General features: G+C 39.0%; 1 protein-coding gene and 1 pseudogene across 2 annotated transcripts in view; both read left to right on the top strand.

Annotated features, from left to right (window-relative positions):
* The window catches only part of LOC308395323 (kallikrein-8-like), an 88,818-nt pseudogene extending 72,764 nt beyond the window's left edge, over positions 1-16,054 (top strand). The window contains exons 4-6 of the transcript in view: positions 15,324-15,376; positions 15,642-15,799; positions 15,899-16,054. The product of the transcript in view is annotated as a kallikrein-8-like (transcript). The remainder of the gene's footprint in view (positions 1-15,323; positions 15,377-15,641; positions 15,800-15,898) is intronic.
* LOC308395923 (lysosomal alpha-mannosidase-like) lies at positions 10,064-13,205 on the top strand (the record flags this gene model as incomplete). Its single annotated transcript, XM_080880972.1, has 5 exons — positions 10,064-10,142; positions 11,879-12,052; positions 12,129-12,322; positions 12,759-12,891; positions 12,997-13,205. The coding sequence occupies 5 exons, from the start codon at positions 10,064-10,066 to the stop codon at positions 13,203-13,205; spliced, it is 789 nt and encodes a 262-aa protein (XP_080737098.1).
* Positions 16,055-18,906: the final 2,852 nt, after the last annotated feature.

An 18,906-nucleotide genomic window follows, 5' to 3' on the forward strand; every position in this document is an offset into this window, starting at 1 on the left:
AGACATAAATACAAACATAAACATTACAAGACATAAAAACAGGTCAAAGATATTTGCAACAAACAGACCTCAGTGCAAGAAAGTTACTTAACAGCAATTGAAGACATAAATACACACATAAACATTACAAGACATAAAAACAGGTCAAAGATATTTGCAATAAACAGACCTCAGTGCAAGAAAGTTACTTACCAGCAATACAAGACATAAATACACACATAAACATTACAAGACATAAAAACAGGTCAAAGATATTTGCAATAAACAGACCTCAGTGCAAGAAAGTTACTTACCAGCAATACAAGACATAAATACACACATAAACATTACAAGACATAAAAACAGGTCAAAGATATTTGCAACAAACAGACCTCAGTGCAAGAAAGTTACTTACCAGCAATCCAAGACATACATACACACATAATCATTACAAGACATAAATACACACATAAACATTAGAAGACATAAAAACAAGTCAAAGATATTTGCAACAAACAGACCTCAGTGCAAGAAAGTTACTTACCAGCAATACAAGACATGAGTACAAATATAAACATTATAAGACATAAAAACAGGTCAAAGATATTTGCAATAAACAGACCTAAGTGCAAGAAAGTTACTTACCAGCAATACAAGACATACATACACACATAATCATTACAAGACATGAGTACAAATATAAACATTATAAGACATAAAAAAAGGGTCAACGATATTTGCAATAAACAGACCTCAGTGCAAGAAAGTTACTCACGAGCAATGCAACACATAAGTACAAATATAAACATTATAAGACATAAAAGCAAGTCAAAGATATTTGCAACAAACAGACCTCAGTGCAAGAAAGTTACTTACCAGCAATTGAAGACATAAATACACACATAAACATTATAAGACATAAAAACAGGTCAAAGATATTTGCAACAAACAGACCTCAGTGCAAGAAAGTTACTTACCAGCAATACAAGACATAAATACACACATAAACATTACAAGACATAAAAACAAGGAAAAGATATTTGCAACAAACAGACCTCAGTGCAAGAAAGTTAATTACCAGCAATACAAGACATAAATACACATTTAACCGCAATACAAGACATAAATACACATTTAACAGCAATACAAGACATAAATACACATTTAACAGCAATACAAGACATAAATACACATTTAACAGCAATACAAGACATAAATACACATTTAACAGCAATACAAGACATAAGTACAAATATAAACATTATAAGACATAAAAACAGGTCAAAGATATTTGCAACAAACAGACCTCAGTGCAAGAAAGTTACTTACCAGCAATACAAGACATAAATACACACATAAACATTATAAGACATAAAAAAAGGTCAAAGATATTTGCAACAAACAGACCTCAGTGCAAGAAAGTTACTTACCAGCAATACAAGATATAAGTACAAATATAAACATTATAAGACATAAAAACAGGTCAAAGATATTTGCAATAAACAGACCTAAGTGCAAGAAAGTTACTTACCAGCAATACAAGACGTAAGTACAAATATAAACATTATAAGACATAAAAACAAGTCAAAGATATTTGCAACAAACAGACCTCAGTGCAAGAAAGTTACTTAACAGCAATTGAAGAAATACATACAGACATAAACATTATAAGACATAAAAACAGGTCAAAGATATTTGCAACAAACAGACCTCAGTGCAAGAAAGTTACTTACCAGCAATGCAACACATAAGTACAAATATAAACATTATAAGACATAAAAGCAAGTCAAAGATATTTCCAACAAACAGACCTCAGCGCAAGAAAGTTACTTACCAGCAATACAAGACATACATACACACATAATCATTACAAGACATAAATACACACATAAACATTAGAAGACATAAAAACAAGTCAAAGATATTTGCAATACACAGACCTCAGTGCAAGAAAGTTACTTACCAGCAATCCAAGACATACATACACACATAATCATTACAAGACATAAATACACACATAAACATTAGAAGACATAAAAACAAGTCAAAGATATTTGCAACAAACAGACCTCAGTGCAAGAAAGTTACTTACCAGCAATACAAGATATAAGTACAAATATAAACATTATAAGACATAAAAACAGGTCAAAGATATTTGCAATAAACAGACCTAAGTGCAAGAAAGTTACTTACCAGCAACACAACACATAAGTACAAATATAAACATTATAAGACATAAAAACAGGTCAAAGATATTTGCAACAAACAGACCTCAGTGCAAGACAGTTACTTAAGAGCAATTGAAGACATACATCCACACATAAACATTAAAAGACATAAAAACAAGTCAAAGATATTTGCAATAAACAGACCTCAGTGCAAGAAAGTTACTTACCAGCAATACAAGACATAAGTACAAATATAAACATTATAAGACATACATACACACATAAACATTATAAGACATAAAAACAAGTCAAAGATATTTGCAATAAACAGACCTCAGTGCAAGAAAGTTACTTACCAGCAATTGAAGACATACATACACATTTAACAGCAATACAAGACATAAATACACACATAAACATTACAAGACATAAAAACAAGTCAAAGATATTTGCAATAAACAGACCTCAGTGCAAGAAAGTTACTTACCAGCAATACAAGACATAAGTACAAATATAAACATTATAAGACATAAAAACAGGTAAAAGATATTTGCAACAAACAGACCTCAGTGCAAGAAAGTTACTTACCAGCAATACAAGACATACATACACACATAATCATTACAAGACATAAATACACACATAAACATTTGAAGACATAAAAACAAGTCAAAGATAATTGCAACAAACAGACCTCAGTGCAAGACAGTTACTTACCAGCAATCCAAGACATACATACACACATAATCATTACAAGACATAAATACACACATAAACATTATAAGACATAAAAACAGGTCAAAGATATTTGCAACAAACAGACCTCAGTGCAAGAAAGTTACTTAACAGCAATTGAAGAAATACATACAGACATAAACATTATAAGACATAAAAACAGGTCAAAGATATTTGCAACAAACAGACCTCAGTGCAAGAAAGTTACTTAACAGCAATTGAAGAAATACATACAGACATAAACATTATAAGACATAAAAACAGGTCAAAGATATTTGCAACAAACAGACCTCAGTGCAAGAAAGTTACTTACCAGCAATACAAGACATAAATACACACATAAACATTATAAGGCATAAAAACAAGTCAAAGATATTTGCAATAAACAGACCTCAGTGCAAGAAAGTTACTCACGAGCAATGCAACACATAAGTACAGATATAAACATTATAAGACATAAAATCAAGTCAAAGATATTTGCAACAAACAGACCTCAGTGCAAGAAAGTTACTTACCAGCAATTGAAGACATAAGTACAAATATAAACATTATAAGACATAAAAACAGGTCAAAGATATTTGCAACAAACAGACCTCAGTGCAAGAAAGTTACTTAACAGCAATTGAAGAAATACATACACATTTAACAGCAATACAAGACATAAATACACACATAAACATTATAAGACATAAAAACAAGTCAAAGATATTTGCAATAAACAGACCTCAGTGCAAGAAAGTTACTTACCAGCAATTGAAGACATACATACACATTTAACAGCAATACAAGACATAAATACACACATAAACATTACAAGACATAAAAACAAGTCAAAGATATTTGGAATAAACAGACCTCAGTGCAAAAAAGTTACTTACCAGCAGTACAAGACATAAATACACATATAAACATTATAAGACATAAATACACACATAAACATTACAAGGCATAAAAACAAGTCAAAGATATTTGCAATAAACAGACCTCAAAGCAATAAAATGACTTTCCAGCATTGATTCCTCATTTTCAGGGAGGGTTTTTTCATCTTGCACTTCGCTGACACGCATCAGCATCCAGTTCTTTATGAGAAAAGGGGAAGACTGAGGGAGGGATATACTCACCGTCACCGACACGCTGGGCATCAGTTTCCTGTGCTTCATCAGAAGAGATGGCGTTCGGGAGACTGTCATCCAGGATCCTGATGACTTGAGGAAGGCCTTCTTCTGCAGGACGCTCAACCACATAGTCAAGACAGTCTGTAAGGAAACAAGTTTAAAATAACATTAGGAATGTAATAAACAGCCAGTGCTAAAGCAACAGACCTACATTTATTAGTTTGAGCAGATGATGACAGAAGAGCATTTTAGGCTACATTTATGTCAGACTGAGTGACACTTCGACTTTTTCATGTGAGATCAAAAGATGTCAACTAAGTTCACATCATTAAGTGAAGCATCCATTTTTAATAGAAGAGCACCAAACCTCCACCAAGGCAGCTCACTCTGTGCACACTACACTTTTATGGTAACACTATTTTATTTTGTATACATTCATTTCTTTTTATTTGTCCTTTTTAAACCTTTATGCAAACACTACGTTGGAGTAGGTAATGGATAATAGGTACTCATTTGTAAATAACTGGACATAAATAGCTTGTTACATAAATATACTACAGGAAATGTATAACTAACTAGGTAGCTCATTCTCTTATTTATTTATTTATTTATTACAATTCTTTCATTAACAATGTAACACATTTTGAAACAGCATCAGAGGTTTAATGTACCAATTTCATGTCCTAAATGTTCCCAATACAAACAAAGGCAGTGGAACTCCAAGCACATATTTTTTAAAATAAAACACAAAATAAAACACACACATAAAGGTTTGACTTCATGATTATTTTGACTATGCTTAATGTTTTCAATATTATTTTTATATTATTTTGTTTTGATTATTTTTTTTATCACTGCGTTATGTAGCTGGGAAAAAACGTTATAGTTTACCTAATGAAGCTTTTGATCCAGAGAAGAAAATGATGTCAGGAGCTACAGGGGATCTGGTGTGTTCACCTGCATGTTCTATCATTGTGACAAAATGCTGTTACCATAGAAACTGATTTTATTTTTATTCTTTTTTTGGGGAGTATTTTACTAATCTTTGTCCATTAAGCTAGTTTAACCATTTTATTGGGGGGCAGTGTCAAATTTGAAGCCTTCAATCAAAGTAACACCTTTTTTCACATTCATAGGCCAGTCGGTAATAAATTCTACAGCTGTCCCGCAAAATTTAAAGCATACAAACTATTTACCGGGAAAAATCTTGGAATACACATATTTTGATCACATTAAAAATTTGATATTCACACTGGAACTTGTTAAATTATTATAGTTGTCTAGTGACTCTTAAAATAATTGAAGAATCTTTGAAACGTACCAGCCAGGTGACTTTCAATGAGTCCGGATCCATGATGAGCCAGCCAGCTTTGCTGTTATGACGAAACACAAGTACAAACGACTCAGAAGTCGTTTGTACTGTCGCTTTCTAGTAAATTCCGCTTTCTGTAGAAATATTCTCCAAAAGTTATCTTTCCACAAGCTGAGTTTGGAGCAGGTCAAGACAAGTTCACGAGCCAGCACAAAAGAACGAATGGAACGTTGTGGAAGTGCATTTAAACACTCGCCTTGGTTACGGTTGCCAACTGCGTGTGCACGTAATAAAACTATAAGAATGGAGCTCACTGCAATGTAATTTACAGTTAATTTATGGTCATTTATAGTTACTGCCTTATCACCCTTTATGTGGGATGTAATATAAGCACGTAGGTATAGGTATATCCAGAAATAAACATAGATATTAGAAAGCAGCAAATCCGTAACTGAGATGTTTGCTTGAGTGAATAACATTAGCATATAGCTCATGGTAATATTACATCTTCACATTTTTCTTATCGAAGCTAACAATAACTTAGCGTTCTCGCTACTCACCATGCTGTAAAACAGGTATATGTTAGCAATGACAACATTTAACAGATATTAAAATGCTAGCCGCGCTAATTAGCCTTAGGATTGCTTGAGGTCTTGTTTTCAGCTCTAGTGGTCATAAGCGAACTTAGGCCTGTGCCAACCTTGAGCACGAACATCAATCTTGTAAAGCTCACTATTAAACTGACAAAAAGCCTTAGAGCCTAGAAACTATGATACTTACAACTCTGCTATGTTTGTGTCATAGCATATAGCAAGACCCCATAACGATAACTGACCTTTGACCTCTTCTCAAGATTAATCTTCAGGTCAAAGAGATAATGCTATATACAGCTATTTTAACACTATGTTTCTTACTGCCATTGTCTGACATAATATCCTTGAATCTTTTTCTAATTCAACACTTAATATAAACACTGTATGTTTATTTAAAAATTAAGAATTAAAAACGCTCCTTGTAATGCCAACTTTTGTTTTCAAATGTAAATAAAGTATATCAACTAACATACTGGACACTGTTCTGCTGAACAACACACATATTACGAATATTGTAGCTGGTGTTTTTTAGTAATTTATTATTTTATTTGTCATACAATTTAAAACTTTAATAACCTTTTCAATAAAACAAAGTATCAGATGTAATTATTCTGAAACTAAGTCTAAGCTTCCCATAACTTTTTATTGCAAGTTACATTACTGACATAATAAACATAAAATGTTTGTATTGTTCATCCACAAGTGCAGTCTCTGGCTCAAACAACACAGAAGCTTGGTGTGTTTGTTTCTCAGTCCAGGCATTACTGCTTGAATGCCTGTCATGAATTTAGGTAATTCAAATGCAATTGCCTAAAGAAAGTCTTTTACATTGTCCCAACTTCCCTTAAGCTGTACTGGGCTGGAGATGCAATGAAAGTAAAGAAGAGAAAACAATGTACAACGAGGGAAAAAAATAACCAACTATATACATGGTGTATGCGTAAGAAACATTGAAACAGAAACATTGTGGGTGTATACAAGGGCAGTTATATAATAAAATAAATAGGGGTGAAATGGTAAATGGTCTGTATTTGTATAGCGCTTTTCTAGTCCCTAAGGACCCCAAAACACTATACATCCAGTCATCCACACACTGGTGATGGCAAGCTACATTGTAGCCACAGCCACCCTGGGACGCACTGACAGAGGCGAGGCTGCCGGACACTGGCGCCACCGGGCCTTCTGACCACCACCAGTAGGCAACAGGTGAAGTGTCTTGCCCAAGGACACGACGACCGAGCCTGTCTAAGCCAGGTCTCGAACCGGCAACCTTCCGATTACAAGGCGACCTCCCAACTCTTGAGCCACGATCGCTGGCTGGATGGAGGGGCTATGGTTGTTTAGGGTGGTAATACCACTGAGATACCACTGAGACCAAAATATTGCACAGGACCATAAATATTGCACACACTAGAGATATGGCACATGAGCCTAAAATATTGCACAAAACATGGAAAGACTGAGATATTGCACATAGCTAATCAATAGCAGCATCACAGTGGATGAACTGGGGAAGTCAGTTCATACTTTTAGTTTGCATTAAGAGTTCTGACAGCACATGGGAAGAAGCTGTTCTTATTTTCTTCAATCAGTAATGAATAGTAAGATGTTCTAGCTTTATGGAGGGCTTTTTTAATAAAGCAGGCTAAATGATGATCTACTACATTTTTGCACACCATTTCATCTCCAGCTTACGAGTTATCTGTTAAATGTTCCGTTTCTATGTCGTATGTTAAAACAAGATCTAGAGTGTGATTAAAGTGGTGGGGGGGCTTATTTTACTTTTTGAGAGAAGCCAGTTGAGTCTGATAACAGATTACACGCTGTCATTTTGAGCAATACAAATAATAAAACATTTTAACTGTCAGATAATTTCAAATGCAACAAACATCAGTATCATTATTTCATATTCTGTATAGTTTTTCATATTTATATCCTGTTCATAGCTTGTACTCACTACAGCCTGTACATACTTATAGTTATAGAATATTCACAACATACTTCATACCGTGTACATTATAACATACCATAATAGACCCATTTCTGTAATATACTTACATATCTATCCATCCATCCATTCGCTTATCCTTTTCAGGGTCGCGGGAGGCGCTGGAGCCTATCCCAGCTGTCATAGGGCGAAAGGCGGGGTACAACCTGGACAGGTCGCCAGTCTGTCGCAGGGCCAACACACAGGGACAGACAACCATTCACACCTAGTGGCAATTTGAATTATCCAATTAACCTATCCCCACAAGCTGCATGTCTTTGGACAGTGGGAGGAAGCCGGAGTACCCGGAGAGAACCCACGCAAACACGGGGAGAACATGCAAACTCCACACAGAAAGACCCCAGCCTGATGTTGGAATTGAACTCAGGACCTTCTTGCTGTGCGGCAACAGTGCTAACCACCGTGCCACCGTGCTGCCTCTTTTTTTTTTTTACCCATTCACACACACATTCACACACTGGTGATGGCAAGCTACATTGTAGCCACATATCTATATTATTGCTATTATATATTGTAATATATCTATATCACTAAAGCACTTCTGGATGGATGCAAACTGCATTTCGTTGCCCTGTACCTGTGCATGTGCAATGACAATAAAGTTGAATTCTAATTCTAATTCTAATTCTAAACACAAGCCCCACCCCCCACCCCCATCCCTATGTGATTGTGGAATATATATGCAGATGATGTTGTTTTGGTCCTGTCAAATCCTGAGCGATCTGTTCCTGTACTATTAGATCTGGTGAGGTTGTTTGTTATACAATTAACTGGTAGAAGATTGAGTTTGTGGCTTTAACTGCAAACCTGGATGTTGATTTCTTGAAAACTTTGCTTTTTAAAATTACAGACAGTAATAATTAAATGCACTTAAGAACAGGACGCAGCAACACTACATATGAGCGGGTGGAGGGAGGTTTGGGGTCTTCACTCACCCCCGTTCTGTTAACCGTCTGGGCAGGGGGACTGGGAGGAGGTGCTGGCCGTCAGATTGGGGTCTGGGATGCGGGGCCTCCCTGCTGCTGCAGATAAGGAGGCGGTTTGCTTTCCTCCACCCCAGAGAGAAGGGTTACATCTCCTGGGTCCGGGTCCGGTTTGCCCCTCTGAGGGCGGGGGTACCTGGACCTGAGATATAGAGTTAGACTCTTTGTGTCTGTCTCCACGTCGGGTGAGTTTGTGTATATGGGGGTGGGAATGCACCGTCTGTGTTTATATGTCAGCTTGGGTCTTAGACTCCACCTCTCTGGGAACATCTCAGGCTCTCCGAGGTTTGGAGGCCTATCTCCCCTCACTGCACTCCCTGCCAGTGGCTGATGCCCTCAGACGTTGGTGTGTTGGTGGTTCTTGGTGTCTGGGGCTGAGCGCTCATGTATGTGCCGACTCACTCCTGGTGGCCAACTGGCAGGGCCTGGTGCCCGTGGCCCGGCTGGGCCCCTTCCGGGAGGTGGGGTGCACTCAGGCCTCTAGCCTCTGGGCCTGAGGCCCAATTCTCTCTGGCACAGCTGGCTGCCGGCAGATCCCGCGGGCACGCCACTGCAACTCCCTCTGGCCTCTGCTCTGTGGCTGCTGGGTGACCTCTCGTTTAGGGCTCTCCTCAGCTCTTCCCAGGAGGGTGGCACGGTTGCACCCCTGGTGGTCCTCCTTGGGTCCTCGTATTCTGGGGCCTCTGAATGTCTGGGGGCTCCCCACACTCCCTAGCAGATCGTTACATGGAGAAACCTTTTGAATACAAGCATGCTGATCCACACAGGTGTGCACACAGGTGTGCACACAGGCGGACACACGGGTTTTCACAGACACAAACTACACCTTTCTTGGCTGCTACCTCAAAGCACATTGTGCGCTGTCGATCTTGCGTACCTTTCTCACCATCTCTTCTCCCCTCTATTTTTCTTTCTCCCCCTCTCTTTCTTTCATTCTTTCTCCCTGTCTTATCCCCCAGTCATGTCTGTCCCGTCTGTAACAACCGAAAATCAAATCAAATAAATACATATTTATAATTTAAAAAGAAAGAAAGAAAGAAAATATTTTTGGCAGACGATCACTTTTTGGAGTGAATATTTGTCGACATTATGACTCTTCCGACAGAGCAGTACAGCTGTATTCATAGAGTGTGTGTCTGTGTGCAGTCATGTCATGCCACCAAGCCGGGCATGTTGAATGTCCACCTGGTCCCGCACACACATGATGACGTTGGCTGGCTCAAGACTGTGGACCAGTACTTCTATGGAGGTCAGTGTGACACATACAGAAAAAACACTGTGAAGCTATTAGCCAACCTCCTGCTCTGTGTTTACTCTGTCAAATGTTTGCATATGTTTCTATTTACTCTAGTAGTTCTGCTGATGCAAGTTAATCTGCTCTATTGACTGGTACTAAATATCTTCCTGATTGCTGCTACAAGTGATTGTGGGTCTTGTGACCAGCAGCGTTATCCTCCTGCTTTAAAGCCCTATGATGTGTTTTAATGGTGGTTCATTCACATGATCTCTGGATTTGATTTGAATGTGAACTGGAGTGACAGCCATCACTCATGTTCGAACTACTGTCTGTTGTTGGGGCTGTGCGAAATGTGGAAATGTATCTTTTTTTTTCTTTTTTTTTGTGTCCTGTCTGGCACTGTAGCAATCAGAATTATTGTCTGAAGGCCAAGAAAAATGCCCAACAGATTTACTTTCCCAAGTGGGCCTTTTGCTATACTGGCCCACTTGATTGTCATAGTTTATTTGATCTTTATTAGTTATTTTTATTCTAAGATATTGTAATCAGGCCAGACTGGACTCGGGGATGGGAAAGAAAAACAAGAAGAAAAGTTCAGAAGAAAGTTAACAGAAGGAGAGGGAAAGAAAAAGGAGAAAAGAGATAGAGAGAAAAGACAATGAAAATCTGCTTCATCACCTTTTTTTTCTCTTTTTCTTTTCCTGGATCACCTGTTGAGAAAGAAAAAAGAAAACAAGCAGAAGAAGACTAGAGCAATAGAATAAACAACATCACGATGATCTATGGGAATATAACAGTAAATACTAAATGTTAAACAATTTTTGTGCAGCACGTAAGATCGACAGCACACAGTGTGCTTTAAGGTAGGAGCCAAAAAGGGTGTAGTTTGTGTGTGTGAGCACTCGTGTGTACACCTGTGAGCATGAGCGCGCTTGTTTTTAAAAGGTTCCTTCATGTAATGATCTGCTAGAGGGTGTGGGGAGCCACAGCCCCGTCCTCCAGGGCATGAAGCAGGTATGGAGGAGATCAAGACTCCAGACATCCAGAGGCCCTCAGAGCACAAGAGACCAAGGAAGACCAACAGAGGGGCAGCTGTGCCACTGTCCCAGAAAGAGCTGAGGAGAGCCCCAGATGAGGGGTCACTCAGCAGCTGTGGAGCAGAAGCCAGGGGGGTTTGCAGTGACCTGCCCGTGAGCTCCGCCGGCAGCCAGCTGCGCCAGAGTGACCGAGCCCCAGGCCGAGAGGCCGAGGGCACCCCACCCCCGAAGTGGCCCGAGCCACTGTCGAAATGTACCAGAAGACGATATTAAAACACCTTCGTTTAATTTTATACTCTGTCGTGTATTTCACGCTGCCTCATAATGTACTGTTTACTGCAACAGTTTACTTCTTCATTGCTTTAGAGTTTTATGCTTTTAGTGCAATTGATTGTCGAGCTTGCATATTTTAATGTCACATGTTGTTTATAGTAAGTTGTAAGGCCAGGTGTTGTGCAGGTGACCGTCATTTGATATTGATTTCCAGTCTGGGTTAATATGTAAGCAGAACTCATCTGCAATGAGGGTGGTTTGTTTGGGCATATGCATGAATGCAGATGAGCACATATACTTTCTTGCTGTTAAGATACGTTAGTGTAAATAAATATTTTTCAAACTGTGACACACAGCAACTAAATTCTGACCACTTCTTGAAGCATTGACAAAATAACGTCTCTTTTGTCCTAAATCTGTGCACATTTGTGCGCGTAGATCGTAATGACATCCAGCACGCTGGTGTTCAGTACATCCTGGACTCAGTTGTGGATCAGTTGTGGAAGAATCCAGATAGGAGGTTCATCTATGTGGAGACGGCCTTTTTCTACCACTGGTGGAAGAGTCAGAGCTCCAGCATGCAGCAGACAGTCAAACAGCTGGTTAATGAAGGTAAATACCCATTCAGTACTATACAGCTGCGTTAAGTGTTTCAGTGCATCCTTACCAAAAGCTGCTCCTCCCGCAGGCCGTCTGGAATTTGTGAATGGTGGTTGGTGTATGAGCGACGAGGCTGCCACACACTACAGCGCCGTCATAGACCAGATGACCATTGGTCTGAGGTTCCTTAATGAGACTTTTGGAGCCTGTGGCCGTCCCCGCGTCGCCTGGCACATCGACCCCCTTGGCCACGCCCGGGAACACGCCTCCATGTTTGCACAGGTAGCATAGCTCTTTATGTTTATTCTTCGAGTTTTGCACGAGTCACACTTCAGAATTGCTCAGCTCATTCACTGTCACACTTTCAAACGTTGGCCATGTTTAATATCAGCAGTATAGGGCAGAATAGAAGGATGAGCATAATTGGTCACCTTAAGGAAGGCCTGATTTCTAGTGAGACTTAAAATGGGAGAATTTATCAGTTAAAGAAGAGAGTTGAGGCTAATTAGAGTTAGAAGGTAGCACTCACGTCGAGAAAGACTCTCCGTTTTCTCATTACAAATTTTTGGCTGTATCGTCATTATCAGATTTGCTGCTCTGCAATGAATCAAATGGGCTTATTTCCAGAATGCTGCATTATTACATGAAGGCACACTTTAGTTCACTGGCTTTCCATTTGACTTTCCTTTAACCATTAACTGTCTGTCTTTTGCTGCAGATGGGATTCGATGGCTTCTTCTTTGGTCGTCTAGACTATCAAGACCGGGCTCGCAGGATGAGGAATAAGGAGCAGGAGCTTCTATGGAGAGCCTCCGACAGCCTCACTCCTCCAATGGCTGACCTCTTTACTGGTATGCAAAGTTTCTTTCTTCATCCCTTTATGTTAATGACTTCTGGACTCAGCAACAGGACGGTGTCACATTATTTTTTAACCGCTTGCCCCCGTTAACCAACAGGGATCCTTCCTAATGGCTACAACCCTCCTGAGGGCTTCTGCTGGGACCAGCTCTGCAGTGACCCACCTATCAGAGACGATCCTGATCTTGAAGACTATAATGTTGATGATGTGGTGGGACGCTTCCTCGTCATCGCCAACAGTCAGGTTGGACACAACTCCACACTGGCGCACAGAGACACTGATTTATCAGTCACGTGGTGTTCTTAACACCGCATGTTTAACTAACACTACGAAAAAAATGCTCATGTTAAATCAAAAGACATCAAACAACGCTTTCTGATTTAGAAAAAGAGGAAGCAGAAGGGATGCTGTGCTTTTTATCCCAGCCCATATACAGCTGTGACTAGCTAACATGACATGTAAAATTTCAGTAGGAACCTCTTGTTTCAAGTAATGTCAGCATATCTTCATGCAGGTCCCCATAATTTTTTTCTCAACCTGTCTGGTTTTATTTTATGAACCTGTCATGATCACAATAATAAAGACATCTACAGATAGTGTAATGCAATGTCCTCCTTTAATAATCCACATTCACCACTTTAGCCATCATATAAATGTGCTTTGAATAGTGTGAGGTGACGGAGCCGGTTGGGAGTTCGGTTTCAGGTTCGGTGGAGTTGCTGGAGGACTGGGATCGGGCGGCCAGCGCGGCCAGCGACTGCAGCATGCTCAGCAGGCTGTTGGAGGAGGGCAGCTGCAGGTATTTCTCCGGGACGTAGCCCACCTGTCCGCTACGGTTTCTGGCCTGGAAACACAGACAATGCACACAGACGATGACAACAGCCAAAAATGTTTCAACAGGAAAACTCCTAATGAGAAAAAATAAAATCAGATGTAAAGAGTAGGGCTGTAACAATATCACTGCATCGTCGCCAGAATTTAATAACAGCCACAAAGAGAATAATAGGAGAGCTTTTGTTCTCTCTTCCTGAATTAACGAGAAATCTAAAATCCTAAACAAGCCTCTGCTGAATTCATGAAGCTTGATTTCATGAACACCGGTGGCCTCCCCTTCCGCTGCTTACTTATTTTCATTCAGATTGAAAACACTCAGAGGTATTGGGATCTCTGTTGGGGCATGCTGTGGGGAATCACAGCACTAAAACAGATCTATATAAATGATATTGCTCACATTTTTATGTATGATTATATTCATTAAAATAAATACCCCATTAAAACACTATATCTGTATATGAAAAGATAATCACCTAAGTAAATATACATAAAATATTGGCTCAACACGTGGAGATGGTCTGTGCCTCCTGAGCCACTGCTCATAAAGGCTAACAGGGACAAAAACAAATACAGTAGCAGCGTTAAGTTCAAGCATTGAGTGCAAATGTACGGTTTTCTGTGTTTTTTTGTTTTGTTTTTTTTCATAGAAATGTTTTGTTTTGTTTTTGTTTGTTTTTTTGTTGTCCGGTTTGGATCTTTAGCAATCAGAATTGTTGTCTGAAGGCCAAGAAAGATGCCAAGTGGATTTACTTTACCAAGTGGATCATCATGGCCTTGCCATATTGGTCCATTTGATTGACCTTTATTATAATTATGTATTTATTTTATTTTTGTTTTTTAAAGACGGGACAGACATGACTGGGGGATAGGACAGGGAGAAAGAATGACACAATAAATAAACAATAAACAATAAACTAGCTAACAATAGATACTTTTTTAATTTCACCTGCTGAGAATGAAAAAAGAAAACAAGCAGAAGAAAACGAGAGCAATAGAATAAACAACATCACAATGATATATGGGAATATAACTGTAAATACTAAATATTAAACATTACTGTGCAGCACATAAGATCGACAGCGCACAGTGTGCTTTGAGGTAGGAGCCAAAAAGGGTGTAAAACACCAGTCAGTGTCACGCCGCCGGGTATATCAACTTCTCTTTTAAGCTGTGCTTTCTGCTTCATGCTCCGTGCCCACGCATGTAACAAGGGCTGCTACAAAGCCCTTTAAAACAGGAAGTAGCATGTGCTGCAGTGAGCTTGAATGGTGTCCCAATGCGCTGAGCAAGCACAGTGCAAGCATGCTAGCCAGGTGTGGTGCGTGATGATAAAGTGGTGACTAAAACTCTATAAAGGACATAACTAATATAACAGCAGGTCAGGGTTACTCTTACAATTTTCTCTGGTAAGAAGTCAAAATCCTTCATATAGAACTCTGAAGTTACCTGGAGAGATGAGATCCTGCTTCATAGTACAGGCCTCAGGGCAACATTTCAAAGTTAACGTGCAAAACAATCAATATATGTATTTGTATGTAACTGACAAAAAAAGGAGAGAAAAGCGTCCAAACACTTCTTGTGTCATTCCAGAGTTGAGGTCGCAGGTTATGGTGCCACCACTGGACTAGCTAATGAGAAAAGAAGGAAGATGATTTTTAACAAATTTGTTGTATTAAGAAAAAAAGAAAACAAACCATCCAAACTGTTACTTTATTAGTAAAGAGATGTTGCAGATATTTGTACTGAAATTGTATTTTTCTTCATTTCTAATGTGTTCAAAGCAAAAACAAGCTTTTCCTGTGAGCTCAGACCATTTTATTTCTTTCTGCTGCATTTCTGCATAAAATACAAATCTGCATCATTTTTTAAAAAGTGCTTTAAGCTGAACTAATTGTCCCTTTTTTCTAGAACCTGGTGAATCACCCTCTCTTCACTGTGCAGAGACTGAGGTTGTCAGCTGTACAGAGCTCAATGATATTTTACAGAAATAATTCCCCGAGGTCCACCGAGTCAGGAGCTATCAGCACTGGTTCTGTGGACAAAGTCCTGGGAAAGATATATGTCGAGTGAGTTTGCATGATCCCTCAGCTCACAGCTGCATTTATTAAACATACAAAATACAGAAAGATTTTATAAACCTGGGAAACTGTATTTCTGTCTTGCAGGGAGACTCTGGTGGAGGAGTGGTTCATAATGGCAGGATTTATGGGGTCTCTTCTTTTGTGGGAGATCTGGACTTTGTATGCAGAGCACCGGCTGCCTTCATGGACCTCTGTGATCCTGAGTATGCAGATTGGATCAGGAAAACTATCAACCCATAAAAAGCTGTGAGGTGTGGATAACTGTAAACAAGCTGAAATAAATAATCTTTTAGAGTTTAGCTTTGGTTTCTTTTATTCTCTTTGATATAAGCAGTAGAGGATTTCAGAATTTCTGTGTTATTTGCCAAAAGACGTTTTTTCAGCTGCACCCACACACAGTTTCTTTAGATAACTTCAACTGCAGAAAGTAAAAACTCAGCATTAAGTTTCAAATGCAGTTTTAAAGATAATGATAATATGGTGGCCCTGAAGAAAACACCCGTCAATAGAAAAAGCTGCAAAATCCTGCAAAATGTAACAGAAGTTGAATAAAACACAACGGAAATAGAAAAAAATGCAACAAGGCTGAAAAACTGAACAAACAAACAAAAAACAAACACAAATTACAACAGAAATAATAACAACGATATAAAAAAAAATAAAGTAGAAAAAAAACGTTCTCATCCTAAAACTTGGTGACAAAGTGGAATATGGTAAGGAAACACTCATTTAAGTGCTGTCATTACTCAAAGGTTCCTGATAATCATGCATGAAGTGATTTCTGGAGGGGAATGAAACTTAACTGAACTGCTCCCTGTGACATTTTGACCTGTCAAACGCAGGCGTAACTCCTGTTATTCATCGTTGTATTGCAGGTCTGCTGTGCACGACGTCTGTGAATCTGAGTAATTTGGTACAGATGAAGGAATGAGACTGCTCAGATGCTTTGGGTGTCACGTAATGATCCCTCAGGTTTGGGTGTCTTTGGTGCCCTTTGATTTCAATCTACCTGCACATTGAACAGAAATCCTGCCATGACAGAACACACTAATGCCTTTTCAAGGGAGAACCGATCCGAATCGGAGCTGTCAGCCCCAAGTTCTCTGCAGTCATCAAATCAAGCATAATCTGGTTTGAACAGGCTCCCTGCCTCACTGCAAAAGCCTTTTTACCAGCTGCTGTTTGACAAATTGCAAAGCCTCTGAAGAGGTTGGTTGTTGGTTTAAAATGGAGCACTGTAACAAAAAATAATTTCCCCCAGGGATCAATAAAGTATTCTGATTCTGATTCTGAGACTTTAGAAAGGGGGAAAAAGGATACGAAGAAAAAGCTGAACAAAAAGCTATCCATGCACTGTTTAACATTTCATTTGGAGCTTATTGACTGTATTCTATCTGTGGATTGCATTATAGCTTCTCTGAGAGCTTTGCTCCCTGAAGATTTTATGATCTGTGAACACTGAGTCTCTCTTGTGGCTGTAAACCAGTCTGCTCAGCATGGCACTGCATGGCAGAGTTTCTCTCCATTTTTTTGAATCACCTTTGCTCAGTTGTGCTCCTAACTGATCTCCTGAGTTTGGCTGTATTCCTGGACTTTGCCCTTTAGTTACTCTTCAGTCTCTTTGACACACAGGCTGCCAAATTTGAAATAACATTTTTAGTTTTGGAAAAAGAAGAGCGTGTCTAGCAAATTCTTGCACATCCTTGTTCTTAAATAGCACTTTTCTACTCAAGCACTCAAAGTACTTTATACACCTCATTCACCCATTCATACAAGCACTTTTCTGTACCTAAGTTCTTTCTATCTAACATTCATACTCTGATGGACACATGAAAGAGCAGTTTGGGGTTCAGTATCGTGTCCAAGGATACTTTGAGATACAGATCAGATCAGTCCCTAAGGACCCCAAAGCGCTTCACACTACATTCAGTCATTCACCCATTCACACACTGGTGATGGCAAGCTACATTGTAGCCACAGCTGCCCTGGGGCGCACTGACAGAGGCAAAAGTTGAGTTAAATCTGATTTATGTTCATTAATGCCCCTCACACTGTAACTTAAAGTAATAAATCGGTCACTGATTAATTACAGAAGTACGTCTGTGAGCATAAAGATTTAAGCCTTGGACCATCAGGATAAAATGTGGTTGGGAAACTTAACAAGCTTTGATAAAACTTCATCAGTAGCTCAAGCAAGACCTCAAAACCTTCGATCACCACGGGTGGTTAGCAGACTGTGGTTGTACCATGCAGCCTAACAACATGCAGTAAATTGCAGGTTAAAGCAGTCTGCTTACACATTGTTAAACGAGGGAAGGGAACTAATGTGGCTGTCACATTACCCTTTTGTCCCATTTCATCCCAGGACTTGATTAAATTGCTGCTCACTTTCTACAATACTTAAAACTGATCAGTAGGACCTGAAACTGCAAACATTCAAACATTCAGGCCAACAATCAGTTGGTGAACATATTAATCTACTACAATTAGCAAAAATGAATAAATAAACAGAAGAAAGTTGGAGTGATATCAGAGTCATGCAAGTTTTTGACCAGGAGGTTAAACTCATGCAAATTAGCTTCATCCAGGCTCATGAAAACACTTTCCTGCTTATAAACAGCAGATCATTTGTGTCAGTGTCAGGATGGTTTATATTTGAGCTTTTAGTTCACACAGAACAATTTTTATTAATTGTTTTTAGCGATTACGAAAGTCTGTGAATCCCCAAATTGTTCAGTTGTTCTCTTTGCTCCCCATGAGGTCACTTTCACCATGTGACAAAAACAACACCCCACTCTACACACTCGGGCCACCAGCAACTTTCTAAATCCTCAATAAAAAGCTGACAGGTTGCAATGACGTTCCAAATAACTTATTAAGAAAACAACTAAATACACAGAAAATGTTATGAAAATTGGTTTATTTTATATCTCATAGTTTTAAATGATGCAATAAAAATATGTATAAAACATCACAAACTGTAATATTTTACAAATGCTTACGTCCTGCTGATGCAATGGAGACATCTTCCAGTGACAGTCTTCATCAGTGTGAGTGTGAGGAGGATCCTAAACCCACCGACACAGAAGTGC

This window comes from Rhamphochromis sp. 'chilingali' (genome assembly GCF_963969265.1).
Source record: "Rhamphochromis sp. 'chilingali' genome assembly, chromosome: 4".
In the NCBI taxonomy this organism is placed as follows: Eukaryota; Metazoa; Chordata; class Actinopteri; order Cichliformes; family Cichlidae; genus Rhamphochromis; species Rhamphochromis sp. 'chilingali'.